This window comes from Callorhinus ursinus, unplaced genomic scaffold (assembly GCF_003265705.2).
Source record: "Callorhinus ursinus isolate GAN/ISIS: 27379988/994484 unplaced genomic scaffold, GSC_fseal_2.0 scaffold3, whole genome shotgun sequence".
In the NCBI taxonomy this organism is placed as follows: domain Eukaryota; kingdom Metazoa; phylum Chordata; class Mammalia; order Carnivora; family Otariidae; genus Callorhinus; species Callorhinus ursinus.
Genome location: NW_027397065.1, coordinates 33679663 through 33698194, shown reverse-complemented (window position 1 = coordinate 33698194; position 18532 = coordinate 33679663). Strand labels below are relative to the sequence as shown.

At 47.0% G+C, this 18532-nt stretch overlaps 1 protein-coding gene across 1 annotated transcript in view; it reads left to right on the top strand.

Annotated features, from left to right (window-relative positions):
* The window catches only part of DOCK2 (dedicator of cytokinesis 2), a 414356-nt gene that overhangs the window by 376912 nt on the left and 18912 nt on the right, over positions 1–18532 (top strand). The window contains exons 37-44 of the mRNA XM_025867057.2: positions 1689–1779; positions 2516–2635; positions 6441–6530; positions 8254–8358; positions 10409–10550; positions 15030–15111; positions 16305–16389; positions 17188–17274. Of these exons, the coding sequence (XP_025722842.1) occupies positions 1689–1779; positions 2516–2635; positions 6441–6530; positions 8254–8358; positions 10409–10550; positions 15030–15111; positions 16305–16389; positions 17188–17274 (802 nt within the window). The remainder of the gene's footprint in view (positions 1–1688; positions 1780–2515; positions 2636–6440; positions 6531–8253; positions 8359–10408; positions 10551–15029; positions 15112–16304; positions 16390–17187; positions 17275–18532) is intronic.

The following is an 18532-nucleotide window of genomic DNA, read 5'->3' as shown; positions in this document are numbered from 1 at the left end:
ATAGTATTTAAAAACATTTTTAAATTGGTTGCCAAAATTTTAAAATCTGGAGATTTTACATAAAAATAAAAATTTCCCTCTTCTAAAAAACTCAGAAGTTGTGGCAACACTGAGCCCTCCTCCTGTCCTGACAAAATTGGAGCACTCTGGTCATGACATTGTCCCCATTCCCCATTGAACTTCACTGTGCCTACCTCACTCAAGCTGCCCATCTGGCCTGTGTAGCTGTTGAGTTTGAAATCCCTGGTCAGGTCCATCAGGGTGTTTTCCTTTGGGCTCGATAGTAGATCACCAAATCCTTGAGTTGGCAAAGGAGAGGAGAGGGTGCCTTAGTTGATCAGGGAGCTGAAAGTTGTAGGAAATCTGTCCCTCTGGCTGCTCTCTTAAAGGTTTTTGGACCCAGCTATCTAGGGATTTAAGGGACCAAGGATGGGCAGGAGGATATAAGGTAGGGTTCAGCTATGCACATAGAAAACCTCTAAAGAAACCTATAGAAACTTCTAAAGATAGAACACATGCTCAACACTCCCTGCATGCAAACCACATGTAATTTCACTGATAACTCTGATTGATGAGAAGAAAGGTGAGGGACAAGAATGGAATGGCCATGACTATAGAGGCAGAAATTGCTGATGTTGAAACCCAGTTCTACCTATTTCTTGCTCTGTCTACTTTAACATAAATCTCTGTTTTCTTATCTATAAAAGGATGATTGGAAGGATGAATATAACATATAAAGTACCCATTTGTTGGATGAATGAATGAGCAAATCTTTCTACCCGGGATGCTCATCCCTCATTCTTCCCCTTACTTTTAGATCCTAGCCTAACTGCCATGCAATGGAAATTTTCTAGAAGTCCCTCCTCTCCCCACCTGGATGAATCCTGTTCTCATAGTACCACAGACCTCTCCTTCACAACATAGATCACAACTGTATTTTTACAATGTAGAGTCATCCCAGGGTTCAGTACTGGAACCTCACATTGCAAAGGGAGAGCAGGAAGGAATGTGGTTATGGTTGAATAGTATATTCTCCCTACTGACAGCTCAAGGTCTCTACATGAATATTCAATCTTGAGGCCCTGATCCACTTCCTTTTCTTACCAGAAAATACACTTCTTTTATACCAAGAGAATACTGAAAACAGGGTAAGAGCTATCCTTTATAGTGCTATTGCTTGTTCATGCTCCTGGAATGGTACAATGTTCAGAGTACAGACTCTGGAGACAATGAGCCTGGATCATGTTCCAGATCTTCCAATCATTAGCACAAGACTTCTGTGAGTTATTCATTTCCTCTTCCTTAATTTTCCTTACTTGTCATATTGCATTGGCCAGGCTCTTCAGTATCAAGTTGCATACTGCCTGGGATGATACTTAACTTCTCTAGGCCATAGTTTTCTCATCTGGAAGTGGGGATTCTCAACAAACCCATCTCCCAGGGTTGCCATGAGGATTAAATGATCTAAGGCTTTCGAAATACTTGGCATGGTACCTGTCACACACGAAGTATCCCACCAACTCTTAAGGGCTGCTGTCATCACCCATGTAGGGGGAGCTGATTATCAGAGATGGAGGACTCCTTTGTGATGCTAAGAGGTGCCAAGTTGTTCTGTCTGAGTCCCACCTGGCCCTACCTCCTGCCTCCTTATTACTGAACCTGGTAACCTAGCATATTTCCCTGCACAGATACCTGTACAAACTCCGTGATCTTCACTTGGACTGTGACAATTACACAGAGGCGGCCTACACACTCCTTCTCCACACCTGGCTTCTCAAGGTACTGCCTTTCTGGTGAAAGTGATCTGTGCTAGGATCTCTATGGGGCCCTCACAGCATATTAAAGAGTTAAGAAAGAAAGAGAGAAAGGAATAAAAGAGAGAAAGAGAGGTAGAAGGTGAGGGAGAAAGAGAAAGAAAGGAAGGGAAGAGATGGAAAGGAAAAGAAAGGAAAGGAGAGGAAAGGAAAAAGAATTGTCCAATAAATTTTGTTTTGCTGTGTCCCCAAACTCTTGACCTGGCCAGTAACTTTTCTGCACTTCTTTGCCTGCTCACGTAAGGTTTCAATTGACTTTCACATTTAGCAACAACAATAACCCCCTGAGATATGTTTTACAGTTTTATATAACATCCAAATGTCAACTATAAATCATTAGCATGCCCAGTGAGCTGTTCTCCTTCTCTTGAAAACAGTATTGTAACTGGACAGCATCTAAAGGATTTCCTTTGGCTTTTGGAATAGCTGGGATCGTCTTATAGGGGTTCAGAGAAAATCCCTACAAACCATACACATGAGCCAAGAGAGAGTCAAATAAGCGCCATTTGGCAAAAATCAGGAGGCACTTCCCAAATGGATACTGCAGCCCAGCATCTCTCTGACTGCCCACTGACAGCCGGGGTGGTGGGCAAGCTGGCAGGGGTATTGGCAGGGCTTCCTCCTGCTTCTCCTTAGTGAGGAAGACACCTGCCTTTGGCTGCCTCTCAGGCCCGGTGACTCCATGTGTCTTCTCTCCTCAGTGGTCAGATGAGCAGTGCGCCTCGCAAGTCATGCAGACAGGCCAGCAGCACCCCCAGACTCACCGACAGCTGAAGGAGACGCTCTATGAGATCATCATAGGCTACTTTGACAAAGGAAAGGTAATTTGTCCCTGTCCTTCCTCTCTCTGTGGGGACCTTAGCAATGGGGAAGGGTGGTTCCTTCCTATACTCTGCACCCCATCCATCTACAGGTCTGGGCAACTCTCCCTCCCAATTCTAAGTCTGATCGCTTGGCTCCACCTTCTCACCACCTCGATTCAAGGCCTCATCATTGTTTGCTTGGATTCTCAGTGGGTTCAAAGCAATCTGCCTGCTTTCTCTATTGCCTCCAACAGATCTTCCTTCATACAGGAAATGGGGATCACAAAAAATACATTGGATCTCACCTTTCTCTTGCTTACAACCATCTCCATGGCTTCCCCATTCCACTAGAATGATTACACAATCCTGCTTGTGACCTGTGAGGGCCCACCCGAGCTGTTCTCTGACTGCTTCTCTTATTTCATCCCTGCCAGCGCTCACATGTTGTATGCCAAGCTCCTTTTCACATCAGGGTCTTTGCACTTGCTTTTCCCACCTTAGAACATTTTTCCTCCATAGCTTTCCATGGCAGGCCCCTTCTCACAGCTCGGAACTTTGCTCAGACATCATGTCCTCAAAGACACCTTCCCTGACCAACCTAGACAAAACAGCATTTTAGAATGCCATATACACAGAGAGTTGTCTTGTCTGCTGCTGAATGCCCAGGGGCTAGCACAGAGCCTGACATACAGGGCCAAATAAATATATGTTGAGTAAGTAAATCAGTTGCACAACTGAATAACACTGTGATGCCATCATTGATCTTTAAACAGCAAGGATAAAATATCTGGTTGTGTTTGGTCAGGAAATTAGTCAGAACAACTGCTACCCATCTCCCAGTCTGCAGCAGAGCTTCAAGAAGCACCAACCCAAATGCAACCGTCATCCTGTAAGAGATGTGGCAACGTGGGCTAACTGCTCTGGCTCTGGAGCCAGCCTGGTTTCAAACCTTGCTCCTCTACTACCTACAGTTCTCTTGACCTCTTAGGGACTCCAATTCCCACCCAAGATAGTGATACTAATCGTATGTACTTCCTAGTGATGCTGTGAAAATTAGGTGAGAGAGTGCATGTGGAACACCTAGCGGAAGACCTGGTACATAGTCCTATCTTCTTAAATTTTAGCTCTCATCCTTCCCCTCCTCTGCCTTCAAGGCCCCAGTGAATGGGCCACTTCCTCCATGAAACCTTTCCTGAGTCCTCCAGCTTACTTAGAGCCCTGGCTCTCCTCTGAATTACAAGGTCTCTTACAACTTATCAGGACATAATTTAATGGACTTGATTTGGGTCTGTTCTGTCACGGCAGTTCATTGTATCTGTCTTAGCCTGATCTCCCCACCTTCCCTGGAAAGACAAAATGAGGTAATGTCTGTGGAAGGGCTTATAAATTCCCAGGAGCTGAGCAGTTCAAGAACGCTGTTTTTATAATTTACAATTATAAGCCTCTTGAGGGCAGAGAGTCTGCCATTGCTGGAACCTCCTGCCCTACTTGCATCAAGTCAGAGCTCACTATTTGTGTGCAGCTGATTCGGTCCATCACAGTGTGAAGGCCCCAAAAGGACATGCTGAGCTTTGTCCTCTGCGAAGTATCCAGTTCAACTCACCCTATGCTGAGCAGAGAGGAAAAAGACATCATCCCTCATCTCTAGCTGCTTATCATCTAGTTGGCAAAACAGATGTGCCAATCATGATCTTTTTTTGCATATTACCCTTTGATGTTGTATAATAATGGAGGGTGAGGGAGGGAAAGGTAGTGCCAAGGTACTTTGGGAGCAGAGAGGAGAGAACAGATGGGTACAGCTCACTTTGATAGCCACTGCTGTGGAAGCTTCCAGAATGAAGCCCAAACTCTTTAGCATCCCTTTACCTTCCTTTCCCCATACCTCCCCTCATGGAGATTTATTGCTCCAGACCCACACAATGGCTTTCTACTCCGTAAGTCCACCTGTCAATACTTGGTGGACTCCTCTATAGCCCTCAAAACCCAACGTTCACATCTATTTATGTGTATGCTTTAACCACTAATGTTTCATGGAAGAAGAGACTGTTGTCCATACTTATGTCTGTTCCGTCACTGTATACCATATCATGCCTAGAAACCAGCAGGGGCGCCAAAGTTAATGTACGAGATTCAGAAGTCCCAGTGACACTATGGGCAAACTCAGGAGGAAATCCTAAGGTATCTGACTCCCACCCACCCACCCCCCGGCCCCTTAGTGGTCTCTTAACACACGGGGAGAGCATTTCTGTCATATTATGGTGGGAAGTTGGCAAATACCTACACATGAGCCAAACAGGCCTCTGACCCAGCCCAGGGACTTTACCACCATCTTCTTGTCAGGCTGAAGAGAGGAAAAGCCCCAGCCCAGGTTGGCCTGTGGACTTGGTTCCTCCTGGTACATAAAGCATTTTTATGCTGCTCGCTAAGTTGTCCATGGGTTTACAGCCATGGCTCCTCCACTCGGCACTTGCTTTTATTTATTTTTATGCTTGGATGCAAAGAGAGCATTTTTGCTACAAAGCACACACTATATTTTGGCAACCTCCCCTCTCTCCTTCCCACCTCCCCTAGCTTCTCCATTTAGATGCATTTTCCATTTTAAACTGAATATGAAATGGGATGGGTGTCCCTTGAGACTGCCAGATCTCCAGCCCACTCTGCATCTCCTCTGCCTCTCTGCAGAGGCTCCCGACCCCCTTCAGTCTAAGATGGAAGGATGATTGGATTCAGCCTAAGACAGAGCAGAGGAAAAGGAAAATCCCCTATATCCAGGGTTTGTTTTTTCAGAAAGTTTTTTTTCAAGTGGAAAAGACCTATTTACAAAAAGTTCTTTTTTTAAAAAAAGATTTTATTTATTTATTTAACAGAGAGAGAGAGAGAGAGAGAGAGAGAGAGGGAGGGAGGGAGAGCAAGCACAAGCAGGAGGAATGATAGGCATGGGGGAAGCAGGCTCCCTTCTGAGCAAGGAGCCTGATGTGGGGCTCGATCCCAGGACCCTGGGATCATGACCTGAGCTAAAGGCAGCCATTTAATGGACTGAGCCACCCAGGCACCCCAAAAAGTTCTTTTTTTAAGAGAGGGTTGGGGGGCAGATGGAGAGGAAGAGAGAGAATTTTAACCAGGCTTCATGGCCAGTGTGGAACTCAACATGGGTCTCAATCTCACGACCCTGAGATCATGACCTGAGCTGAAATCAGTAGTTAGACGCTTAACCAACGGAGCCGTCCAGGTGCCCCTTACAAAAAGTTCTAATCACTCTTTTTATACCCTAGTACCAGCTCCATCTCCACCTCTCTGCAGCCTCCTCCCCACTCATACACTCCAAATAACCCCATTAAGAAGTGACAGGTATAAAATTTCAGTTATACAAGATGAATAAGTTCTAAAGACCTGCTGTACAACGTTAGATCTATAGTTGATAATCCTCAGGTCACACCCAAGGTGTGCATTCTAGCCCAGCTTTTGGTTGGGCATGTGACCTGGGACAGTGTTTCTGCTGTCTGAACTTCCATTTCTCACCTGGGAAACGTGAATGTTACCAGTTACCTCCCAGAGCAGTTGTGAAGACATAGAGGGCATGCAAATAAAGCATTTAGCTTCATCTCTGGCTGCTCCATTATTTGTCACAAAACCAGAGTGAGGGGCAGAGGAAGGGTCATGCTCTCTGGGAAGTACCTGGCTCCCTGTGTGTGGGGCCGGGCCTGGGTCTGAGTGAGGCTTGCAGTGAAGTCCCAGAGGCAAGCTGCCTCAAGTCCCTTCCTCAGCAAGCGTTCTGCAAGCCTGGAGGTATCTCCTAACCTTTGTGTCCATGACCTTCCTATAGATGTGGGAAGAGGCTATCAGTCTGTGCAAGGAACTGGCAGAACAGTACGAGATGGAGATCTTCGATTATGAGCTCCTGAGCCAGAACTTGGTAAGGCTGGGTGCCCAGGGCCTCGGGCTCCCCAAAGAGGCTGGGGAGAGGAAGTGGGAGGCCAGGTGGGGTCAAGACAGCAGAAAAGGACTGGAAGTAGGGCCTGAGCTGAGGAAGGCTGCTGAAAGCCTTCCTTCCAGTTGGGAGTATTTCCAGAGGGAGGTATTCTGGGAAAACTCATCAGCAACAGTTTCCCGGATGGAGTGGTACGTACGCTGTTGCATACCCAATAAACACTGTGCTACATTTGCAGTAACATCCCCACAAATCACTAAGCCGATTAAATAAAAGCACAAATTTGTGCTTTCTGATTAACAGATAAATCACATTAAAACGCTCCCCATCTGGCCATTCCCCATTAGTTCCTCGGTGCTGGTGATTTGGTGGGGGTAAGTGGAAAGTGGGGGAAGCCAGCCTAGCCTGCTCAGGCTGCAGATGCCAGGGCTTGGAGAGGAGGTGGCCTCTGCAGGGAAAGCGCCGAACATTTTGGCTGCTCCTACCACTTGTACACCTCCCACATATTTCCTGGTCACCTCAGAGCCAGGCCCCGGTGCCCATCTTAGCCTATTTTGACAGGCCAGTCCAGCTGTGTCCAGGAAACTCTAAAATGAGAGTCAGAATATGGAGAGATGGTTTATTGCTTCTTGCGGGGGGGGGGGGGGTATTGAGAACAATGTTCTTGTTAAAAACAACTGAGCTGTTAGCTGTTTGTACTGTGTGTAAGATATGATGCAAACACACACATGTAGTCACACCAAGAGACACTGATATCTACCCCACACATACATCCACATAGACGTTTGCAGACATGGAGACACACACACCTTCTAAACATGTGCATTCATGTGCTTGCTCAAACACACACACACATACACACAGAGTGCACATTCATGCACACACAGGCGCACACATACATCCCATACACATTTGTATACACAGGTACATACACACAATACACACTCGTTTGTACACATGCACACACACATATGCACACATGTATACACAACACGCACACGGTGCACATGTACTCATACATGGTACACATGTATGCACACAGGGCACACATGCACGCATGATACACACGTGTGTGCACGTGGCACACATGCACACACGTGCGATACATGTGGTACACACGTACAGACGTGGCGCACATGTATGCACACACATGGTACACGTGTGTTTATGTGCACACACAACACACATGTATGCACACATGCACACACAGGTACACTTGTGTGCGTACACATATGCACACACAGTACAGATTCATGTGCCTGCTGTACGTGCACATCCATGCTCTGAGGCTTGTGCTGCACAGGCTTGTGTCCACACACATTTCTCTCTCATAAACACATGCCTCGTGTGCATGGAGGAGGGAGCAGCGTGGCGACGGGGGCTCTGGACAGCTGGCTGGATTCAGCTCCATACTTACTAGCTACACTATGAGACACCATTTCTTTCCCTGCAAGACAGAGGTACGAGACTTGTCACGAGGATGAGGCAAGTAAGTGATGAGCTTGTACAGGTGGAGTGACCAACATGGAACCTGGTATAGGGTAAATACAGCTACTGCTGTGATGATTACAGACGCACCTGCGGATATGCAAACGTGTGCACTGGGCATCAGGGTATAATGATCGTGTCTCAAGTGGGGCCTCTCTGAGCTGAACGTGCCCTCGATACACATCTATGTTGTTATGAGCTGTGAGTTTTCTCCTTCCAGATCCAGCAGGCAAAATTCTATGAAAACATCATGAAAATCCTCAGGCCCAAGCCAGACTACTTTGCCGTCGGATACTACGGCCAGGGATTTCCCTCCTTTCTGCGGGTGAGTGTGCTGGTGATGGAGACCCAGGCCAGGGACCTAGGGCCTCTCAGCTGTCACTTTGTGCTTCAAGGATCCGCTTATACCCAGGCTCTGTGCTCTCCTCCTGAGTGCTGCCCTCCCCCCAGCACACGCCCAGTCCCCTCCATCATCACCACCCTCAGCCACCCCATGTTTCTCTAGATATGCAGCAACCAGAGCTGCCCTGCAAAGTGATAGCTCCCCATCCCTGAGTGAGGTCTTCAAGGAGAGCCAGAGGACCTCAGCTACCCAGCAGGCATTGCGGGGCACCAGTTCTCAGACACTTTGGGCTCAGGAATCTCTTTTCTCTCTGAAAAATTATTGAGGTCTTCCATGAACTTTTGTATTTATAAGTTCTGTCTACATCTACCATACTCAAAATTAAAATGAAGAAAATTTTAAAATATTTATCTTTGTATTTAAAAATAATAATTAACCTCTCGTGTGTTAGCATAACTTGTATCTTTATGAAGAATATTGTATGTTTTCCCATATTTTCCCATAAAAACATATGCCAACAGTGAGATTATTTCATATTTCTGCAGGTCTTTTTAATGTTTAGATTAAGAGAGGATAGCTAGGTTCTTATACCTGCTTCTGCATTCAGTCTGTCATGATAATACACATCATGCAGGCTCTGGAAAATTCTACTGTACATCTGAGAGAATGAGAGTAAGAAAGGCAAATACCAGCTGTCCATTATTTTGAAGAGTGTTCCCTGGTCTTATGAGGTCCTGAAAGTGTCCTAGAGACCCTCAGGGGTCTCTGGAGCCTACTTTCTGAACCAGAGTTTTCGTGGAATATTCACTGATCATGTAGAGAGTTGGACTAGGTCAGCTATAGGCTTCCTTCCTATAGGACTCCTTCCAGTGAGGCTGTGGTTCAGTTCTGAGGTCAGGGAGGTACAAAAGAAACTGCAAATCTGATCTCTAACCTTGCTTGATTTACAATGCACTCGAGGAGCTAAGTCTCTCGCGGTAACCAGTCAGTGTGGAAGTCAGAGTGAGCTCATAGGAGTGAGCACCATAGCCTGCAGAAGAGGTAGATAGTAAGGCTTTCCTCAGTGGAACAGAGGGAGCTTCCCAAACCTGATTGTTCATCAGAACCCCCTGAGGAGCTTGTTAAAAATACATGTTTCTGGATCCTACTACCATAGATCCCATTTCAGCAGGTCTGGAGCAAGGCCTGGGGAGCTGAACTTCTAGAAGTCTCCGAGGCCCATCTGATAATCCCCCAGATTTGAAAACACTGATATGCAGAGGTGACAGTTGTGGATTTGGACTGAAGAACTTCCAGGCCATTAGACATGGCACAGATGGTACAGATACGTTCTAGAACAGGGTTTCTCAACCTCAGCTCTAGTGACATTTTAGACCAGGTTATTCTTCGTTATGGGGGCTGTCATCTGCATTGAAGGACATTTAGTAGCATCCTGGGCCTCTACCCACTGGGTTCCAGTAGCTTTCTCTCCCCCAAGCTGTGACAACCAAAAATATTTCCAGACATTGCCAGTATCCCTTAGGAGGCAAAATCACCCCCTGTTTGAAAACTACTGATTTAGAGGAGGCTAACATGGTCAGAGAAGGATAAAGAGTGTATTTCTATGGATCTAGAGCCAGGAGCCATGTGATGAAGGACCTGAATGCTGGGACTTTCCATCCTGCAGGCCCAGCCCACATGACCCATGAAAGGCAGGAGGGACGTGTTGTGGTCATGTAAACAGAAGAGCAGGTGTAACACATTGAAAGCCGAGTGAGGAGTAATTCTGAAAGCTGTACATAGGGCAGTCTGAAGAAGTTCTCAACATCTGTGATCCCCTCTCCTTTTAGAATCAATCTTTTTAAAGAAGTGGTGTGGCCAGCTAGGTCTGTGAGCTGAGTTTCTCCTTGCTGCGGTGGGTCAGCAGAAAGGAGAGAGATCTATAGGAGGTCACCATAGCTCTGTGCTCATGTCACAAGCCTCCTAGCTTTGCTTATATCATGTTCTCCAAGCCTGGGCCCTGAGATCTCTGTTGGGTGTCATTTCTCTGCAGAACAAAGTATTCATCTACCGAGGGAAGGAGTATGAGCGGAGAGAAGATTTCCAGATGCAGCTGATGAGCCAGTTCCCCAATGCGGAGAAGATGAACACAACCTCTGCCCCTGGAGACGATGTGAAGAATGCCCCAGGCCAGTGTATCCTTGGAGAATGGCCCAACCAGGGGCCAGGCAGAGGCAGCTCTGCTGGGACTTTAGCCCACAGACCCCCACCTTAGAGCTTAGAGCTGCTGCCAGAATCATTGCAGTGGTGCCAATTTTAGTGTCCAGTGTGGGATCCAAAGAATCCATCTCAGGAAACTAAACGTTGCATTCATTGATCAATGCACTCATTCATTCATTCTCATAATGAATACCATCAAGCCCTGACTGTGCCGATCATTGTGCAGCGTGCTGAAGATCACATTCACAAGGTGGTCCTACCTTCAGGGAGCTTACAGTCTAGCAAGTAAAAGAGACACCAAACAACTAATTGCACCATTAAATGTGTTTATAAAAATGGGATTAATGCCAAGAGGAAGCCATTCAGGACACTGTGATCGGGAGGGCAGAGAAGGCTTTCTTGAGGAAGGTAATATTTAAGGTTAGCAACCCACCAGAGGTCAGTGGGAGGCAGGGAGAATGGCCCAGACAGAGGTAAGGACCATCATGTGGCCGGGCCTCGAGTGGGAAAGAGCACGGCAGGTTCCAAGATCGGAAATAGTGCCACATTGCTCTTACAATAAGATTAAAACTACTGCGCGAGGCCAGTGGGCTGCCCACCATCTGACCCCTGCCTGCCTCTCCAATGTCATTGCCCCCTCCCCGTGATTCCTTCCCTCTCTTGTGCCCCTCTGGCCACAGCGGCCTCATTTCTGTTGCCTAAACACACCTACGTGGTTCCCCCTAGGCCTGTGCATGTTCTGTCCCCTCCGTGTGTCATGCCCTTCCCCTCGCTCCTTTTTCACCCATCAGATACTAACTTGGTGTCACCTCCTGGAAGAGACTCTCCTGGTCACTTATCTAAAGTTGCCTCTTCTGAGCTCTTCATAAGCCTCGTATCTCAAACCCTGTTTGTTTTCTTTAGAAAGTTGATCCCAATCTGCTATCTTTTGTGCTTTTTAAAGGTCCACATAAACTAGACTGTAAGCTTTGGGAGGGCAGAGGCCTGCACTGCCTTGCTCACTGCAGTAACCCCCACCCCCAACCTGCCTCGGTGCATAAAGCTAACACTGAGAAAGTTCTTGTTGATTAATAGAAAGACAAGGGAAATAAGAGAGAAAGAAAAGAGAGATAGACAAATAGAGACTAGAAGGAGGGAAGGACCCAGGGAGGAAGCCAGCTCACTGGAGTCCGCAAAGAAGGGCACAGGAGACACGAGATGATGCCAGGGAGGTTGGATCAGTGGTGGTGTTTGTAGGGCCGGGAGCTGACACCGGGCAGGAGGCAGGACTCCCTAGGAGCAGGCAGACAGCTGAGTGGAGATGCACTCACCCAACCTGGCTCCCCACACTGTACCCAGCAGCACAAATTAAGTTACAGCCTTTAAAATGGGGTTGACAGGTTGCATGGCTGGTCTTCTAAGTCTGCCGAACCTTAATCCAAATATTTTTCCCTTGGGTGATAAATATTCATCTGTAACCTTTTCATTATGCTCACCTGCCCTTCATGCCTGCTCTACCATGGTATTTGCGAGAGGAAATGCAACTAGTCCTGGAGCTGACTGGTTACAAATGTGATTTTGGTTACAGACGAGACAGGAGATTAGTGCTAAGGCCCTTCTTAAGTGGACTCCTGGTGTTGAATAGCTCTGTAGTCTTGTAGCTTGGGGCGGAGGGAGAGCATGTGTTATGGGGCCATCTCATCATATGTGGGCATGATTCAGTGCCAGGAATCAGGTGGAAAAGGAAAAAGGGCTGACAATTGCTAAATGTCCTCTTCATGCCATGCATGAGATTGAGTGCTTTGTAAACATTATTTCTTTAACCCCATAAAACTCTATAAGATGGGTATTATTTTTGTCATATGTCATAGGGAAGGAATGTGTAGGGCAGAGAGGTAAAGTAGCTTTCCTAGGGTCGCGAACCTAGTTAGTGATGGAGGGAACATCTGAACTCTAAGATCTATCTCAAAGTCTGTATTCTTTCTATAATGCCATTACTTTCATCAAGATTCATGAAGAGAATGTTCTTTATTAACTGTTCACCATGCACCAGGCATTTTTCATGCATTGTTTCATTTTAGCCTTATAGTAATCCTATGAGTTGGGGATTATTACTCTCTGTATTTTGCAAATAAGAAAACCAAGGCTCAAAAACTGTAAGCAGCTTACACAAGGTCCTGGGAACTGATAGAGCTAGGATTTGAACTCAGGTCTGCTTATTGCCAAAATCTGAGCTCTTAATGCTCTGCTCTCTTACCTTCTCTAGTGGAGCTGACAAGCAGCTTGGAAGGTGACACATCTCATGTCTTTTCATTTAAGTATCAAGTGGGGGAAGACATCTGAAGCAAAGGCCTCTTAGTTGAGTGTCTCCTATCTCCCACCTTCCCCCTGCCCAGAACTTGGGGTCACAGTTCCATGTATAGATTCAACATGTGGTGGACAGTCTAACCATGCATCCTCCTGGACACGATTTGAGAGCTCTAGTGTCACTCGCTTCTCTAGGACAGGTTTGGATTCTCCTCTTGGACCAAGGCCAATTGCTAAGATCAGTAAATATGACCTAAAACCTTGTCTAAAACAAGGGTTAGCAAATTTCTCTGTAAAGGACCAGATAGGAAATATTTTAGTCTTTGTCGGCTATGTGGTCTCTATGTCATAACTACTCGACTCTGTGGCTATAGTGGGAGAACAGCCAAGGATAATACCTAAATGGATTAGTGTGGAAACCAAAGTGGTTTCCCTCTCAGAGAAGGCTGTTGGCTGTATGGCTTGAGAAAGAGAATGGTTTTCCTGAATATTACAGAAATCCTTCCAGTGAGGCTTGGCATTGTGTTCTCTCTCTCTCTCTCTCTCTCTCTCTCTCTCTCTCTTTCTCTCTGAGGGACTCTCATTTAATGTGGAAATATTCTCCAGAGGTAAAACAATTAAATCCCCAGCATATTAGTATGGACTGAGTTTATCAGACGGGAACAATTGAATTTAACTTGGAATTGTATTTTAGCCATTTCTTCTGTGTGAAAGAATCATAGCCTCTACCATCAGAAAGCTCCCAGTGTGGTGGGGAGGGCTTGGGAGGAGAGGAAGACAGGGAGCTAGAGAGTTAAGAGTCCGAAGTATAGGCAAAACGCCGTGGAGAGTCAAAGGAAGGAACGGACACCTGACTGGGGTGAACTGAACACTCACGGAGTCTGCCGTGTATGGCATTCGCCTCAAGGGCTCACAGGGAGAGGCATGATGGGAGAAAATATTTCAAGGAAAGGGCATAGAAGAATCTTTGGGGTAGCCAGAGATAATGGTGGGACGTGGATTGGGGTCATATTAGAGTAACTTTGAATGCCAATAAGAGGAGTTTGTGATTCCTTAGTTGGCAGAAATCGCAGGTTCGGGAGAGAGTTTTTGGAGTTATGGTGGTCATTGGGTAGAATGAAGGGATGAGGGTACTTGGATACCTGAAGAAGAGAGATGAGTAGAGGAGACATGGAAGGCAGAGGAAGGGAAGGAGGAACCAGGGAACAGGACCAGTGATGACTGGTTTTGTTTATTTGGATTGCCATGTTATCAGCTTAAAATGAATAAAGGTCTAGAATAGGCAAATAATGCTCCCACTGCCTGTGCCTGTGGCAGGCATCACTAATCAATCATAGACCCATTTCCCACTGAACCCGGACACGGCCTTACAATCCTGCCACAGGCAGTTACTTTCAAGTTTTCAGAGTTGGAATGCAAAATGATATCTCTTTGCATGCTCTAAAGCCGTGCTTCTCAAACTTAAGGATGCATATGTATCACCTGAAGATCTTAAGAAACTACAGACACTGATTCAGTAGGTCTCAGGTAGGGCTTGGGACGCACCATCTCTAACAAGCCTCCGGGTGATGTGATGCTGCTGGGCAAAGGACCACACTGGAGTCTGGAGTCAGTGAACCCCGAGTAGGGGGTTAACAGTCCCAAATACAAACCTCTGTTCTGTTCTCACAAGCGGTGTGACCTTCAACAATTAGTTTTGCTTCTTTGACCTTGATGTCCTCATCTATGAAAGGGGGATGACTTACATTAATAACACTGCTCAGTGGAATTGGTGAGATGAAAGGAGACCAGGGGGAGATGTGCTCTGTAATTGATTGAGAACTATAAATTCATTAGATGGTATTACTGTTAATATAGAAATGATGGTGATGATGATGATGATGATGATGATGATGTTGATGATGATGATTCAGGACCACTAACCAACTGTTAGCAGGGCCTGAGCCCTGGGATAAGGTTGCAAGTGACAGGCAATTCTGTTGAGGACCAAGGTGACTACTAACTTTTCATTAGGACCTAGCTGGCAGCCAGCAACCTGAGGTCAGTCATTCAATAAAACTTGGCCTCAGAAGGGCTATCCTGGCAGGTTTCACCTGGGGACCTGCTATATTTGGAACTGTCCCCACAGCCCACAACATGGTGTGAGCCCTTAACAGCAGGAATCCCAGATATCCAGTGTTTCACTGTCCAGCCGGTCTTGGATGAACACCCAAGGTTCAAGAATAAACCAGTGCCTGACCAGATAATAAAGTAAGACCCACAGTTCATTGGAAGGAGGGATGGGGAAGAAAATCCCATGGGGCCGCCAAGCTGAGCTAGTGGCCGGACAGGCCCTGGTGCCTTTCCAGTTCTTTCTCTGGGTTAGCCAGCCTTTTATCCCTTTTCCTCTTGGGAAAAGAATCACCTGCCCCCCATTAGCCATCTGGGCTCTGCCCCTGAAAAGGCTGAAGCCAGAGATGGGAGGAACAAGGCACAGCAAATCCTCAGGAAGCAGCGATGACGTGCACCAAGCTGGAGATGACAGAGCGGTTCCAAGGAATCCATAGCCAGACTGTGGGCTGGGCAGGCGACAGGCAGGGTGAGGACAGAGGGACAGTGCTCATCCTGAGCACGTTCTACCAAAGGGACATCTTTTCAGCATTTGTTGAGGTTGTGCATTGACAGCGGATGTGCTCTGGCTATAATAAGGGGGCATTAGAGAAAGCAGCCGGAAGGCGGGTCTCCATCTGTTCAGAACCAGATCGCAAGGTCAGTGATGAGGCCATGAGGCAGGGGATCTGTGGGGCACCCCCTCTGAGCTGCCCAGGTTACCCTCCTCAGACCCGGGTACCCACGATAGCACCTGGGAGGACCCTGGGAAGCAGGAGGGCTTTGTGAGAAGAAGGGCCTGTCCGCTCAGGGCAAGGCAGTCCACCCCAGCAGCCTCACACCACGGCAGGAAACGGAGCACGTCTAGCTCACCTCGGGTCTGAGCCTCCCCTCACCCTTCAGTCCAATGCTGTGGGCAAGGATTAACAACTATACAGCTAGCACTGTGCCCTGCTGGCCCCAGTGTGAGACTCTCCCTAGAGATTCAGGAAGAGTGATTTGGGGGTGCTTGGGATACCTAAGGAAATCCTTAGAAGATACTCCTGGGACATGAGGCTAGGACCTTAGGCATATCTAGATCCTTCGTTGAGGTGACAGGTGTGCATTAATGCTAGAATTCCAACTCCTGGGTGCCCTCAGTGGTACTGTGTTCTCATAGGACATAAGACTGATCTAGCTGGTCTAGCTTCTAAATCACTTTGCCAGGAGCACCTGATTTTAAATGCTACAACAGGGGTACTGCCAGACCTGAAGTTTACTGTAATGAGCCTCCCTGGACAGCACAAGGGCAGTTCAGGTTCTGTGTCAGCAGCCTGGCATGTTACCAGGAACCTCTGCCTCTTCCTGTCTTGCAGCTTTTATAAATCCAACTATGTGCAAAAGTTCCACTACTCCCGACCTGTGCGCAAAGGGACTGTCGACCCTGAGAATGAGTTTGCCGTAAGTATCTCCCCTCCCCTTCAGCAGCCTTGATCATTCCCCCAGGGCCACCTTTACCAACCAGAGCAGGCATCTGCCAGTGTCAGAATGGGAGGGCATTTGTTCCGAAGCAGAAAGAAGTAAAACTAACATCTATCAATATGATGACACCCATTCTCCAGTCTTTTCCATTGGGTTTGTTTTCATTTCTTGACCCTCTCCACTTTCAAGATACAGACCAGGCCTTTTCAACCACAGGGCATTTCAGACATTTCCGGAAGGTAGGAACCCTCAGGCTAAGCAGGGGTGTTGATGAAGTCAAACCTTCCAAGAGATAGTAATAAGAAGCCACAGAGATTTCAGTGTCCAGGATTCCCTGTGTGCTTCCCAGCTAGGATCTGTCTTCTGTTCCCAAGGCTGGCATGAGGAGGTGGCTCCAAGTTTCTCTCAGCTCTTTGCCTTAGACTGTGATTCTTCATATTTTGGAAGTCACTGGCCCTTTAGGAATGTAACACTGTGAACCCTCCCCCCAGACAATGCAGGTAGATGCGGTTCAGAATTGCTTAAAAATCCTGACAATTCAGAGGCCCAGATTGAGACTTGCTGGGCCTAAATCCAGGGAAAACCTTAACTTCACATTGGGAAAGAATTCTTAAGGATAAAGTGGGAGTATGTTTCGGAGTCTTGCAACATTTATCTGAACTCTGAGTAGATGAGAGGTTTGGGGGCCTGGCTGGGTTCTTGCCAAACTTCTCTGATGGCCAGTTTTAATTGAGTGTGTTGCTTCCCTGTCCTTACCACCCCCTGCTTATGGGACAGTCGATGTGGATCGAGAGAACCTCCTTCATAACTGCATACAAGCTTCCAGGGATCCTGCGCTGGTTTGAGGTGGTTCACATGTCCCAGGTGAGTCTCCAGGCCTTCCGGGCATAGCCAGTCTCAGGAGCCCCTTTAAACTATAAGAAGGGGACAAGCTTTTGTTCAAAGCCTAGAATTCCAATGCAAGAAGGGCCCCGTGGTACCATCCAGATCACCTGCTTTCAGATTTCTCTCTTAAGCATCAGACAAGTTTTTCTCCCTTGGCAAATGAAACCTACACAGAATCCTATAATAAAGCTGATGAATGGAAGCTTCTGTGGCTGCGTGCAGCAGGGAGGCAGGGCCTAGAACACCATGCACTCAGTCATATCCTCATCTCTTCCTATCTCAGCAGTACCTTGGGGCTCCTTTGCAGAATCCCACTGTGAACCCATTTTATAGTTGGATAAACTGAGGCTCAGAGAGAGGAAATCACACAGAGGCAGAGCTCTGGCTAGACTGCAATTGTTTGAATTCCCCTTGGGGAGATAGCATGTCTTTTGCTTCTCAACACACTTCAGGGCCTCCAGGTCCTTAAACAGCTAAGAATCTTGCATCTCCCAGGATGCAAAGGGAAGGCCAGCGTGGTTATGAGGAAACTTGAAACATGGGGACATATTCAGGGGGTCTTTCATTTATTCAGTTAATAAATATTTAATGAGTACCCAACACATGTCAAGGACCTAGGGATTTTTCAGTGGCGCTTACATTCTAGTGGGGAAGACATACTGAAAAGTCGAAGTAAGTATAATAATGTCATGGTGATAACCAGAATGGGGAAAAATAAAAGAAAAGTGGTGGCGGAGTGCTGCTATATTAAATAGGGTGGTCAGAGAACGCCTCCCTGCCAAAATGGAAGGCCTGGTGGAAGTGAGGGGAGTAGTCCACACAGAGATCACAGAGAAAGACATTCTAGCAGCGGGACCAACAAGTACACAAGCCCTGGGGACGGAACGTGCTTGTGTCTGATTCACGGCAAGTGAGGGTGAGTAGTCGGAGCCTGATACCAGACCCTGCAGGACCTCGTAGGCCGCCATAAGGACTTTAGCTTTTCCACTGAGTGACCTGGAGCCGTGAGCAAAGAAGGGACATGGTCTGGCTGACCTTGTCAAGCTGCTGTATTATCAGCTTGAGACCATCCCCCTCTAGCCCTTACTGTCCCCCAGCAGCTTGATGGCCCTCCAGTCTCCTTTTCACGGGCTTGGCCTAGACCTTAGGGAAAATATCATAATGATGATGACATCAGCAAAATTTATCAAGCATGTGCTAAACTGTTTACATGCATGATCTCACCTAAACCCCTCCA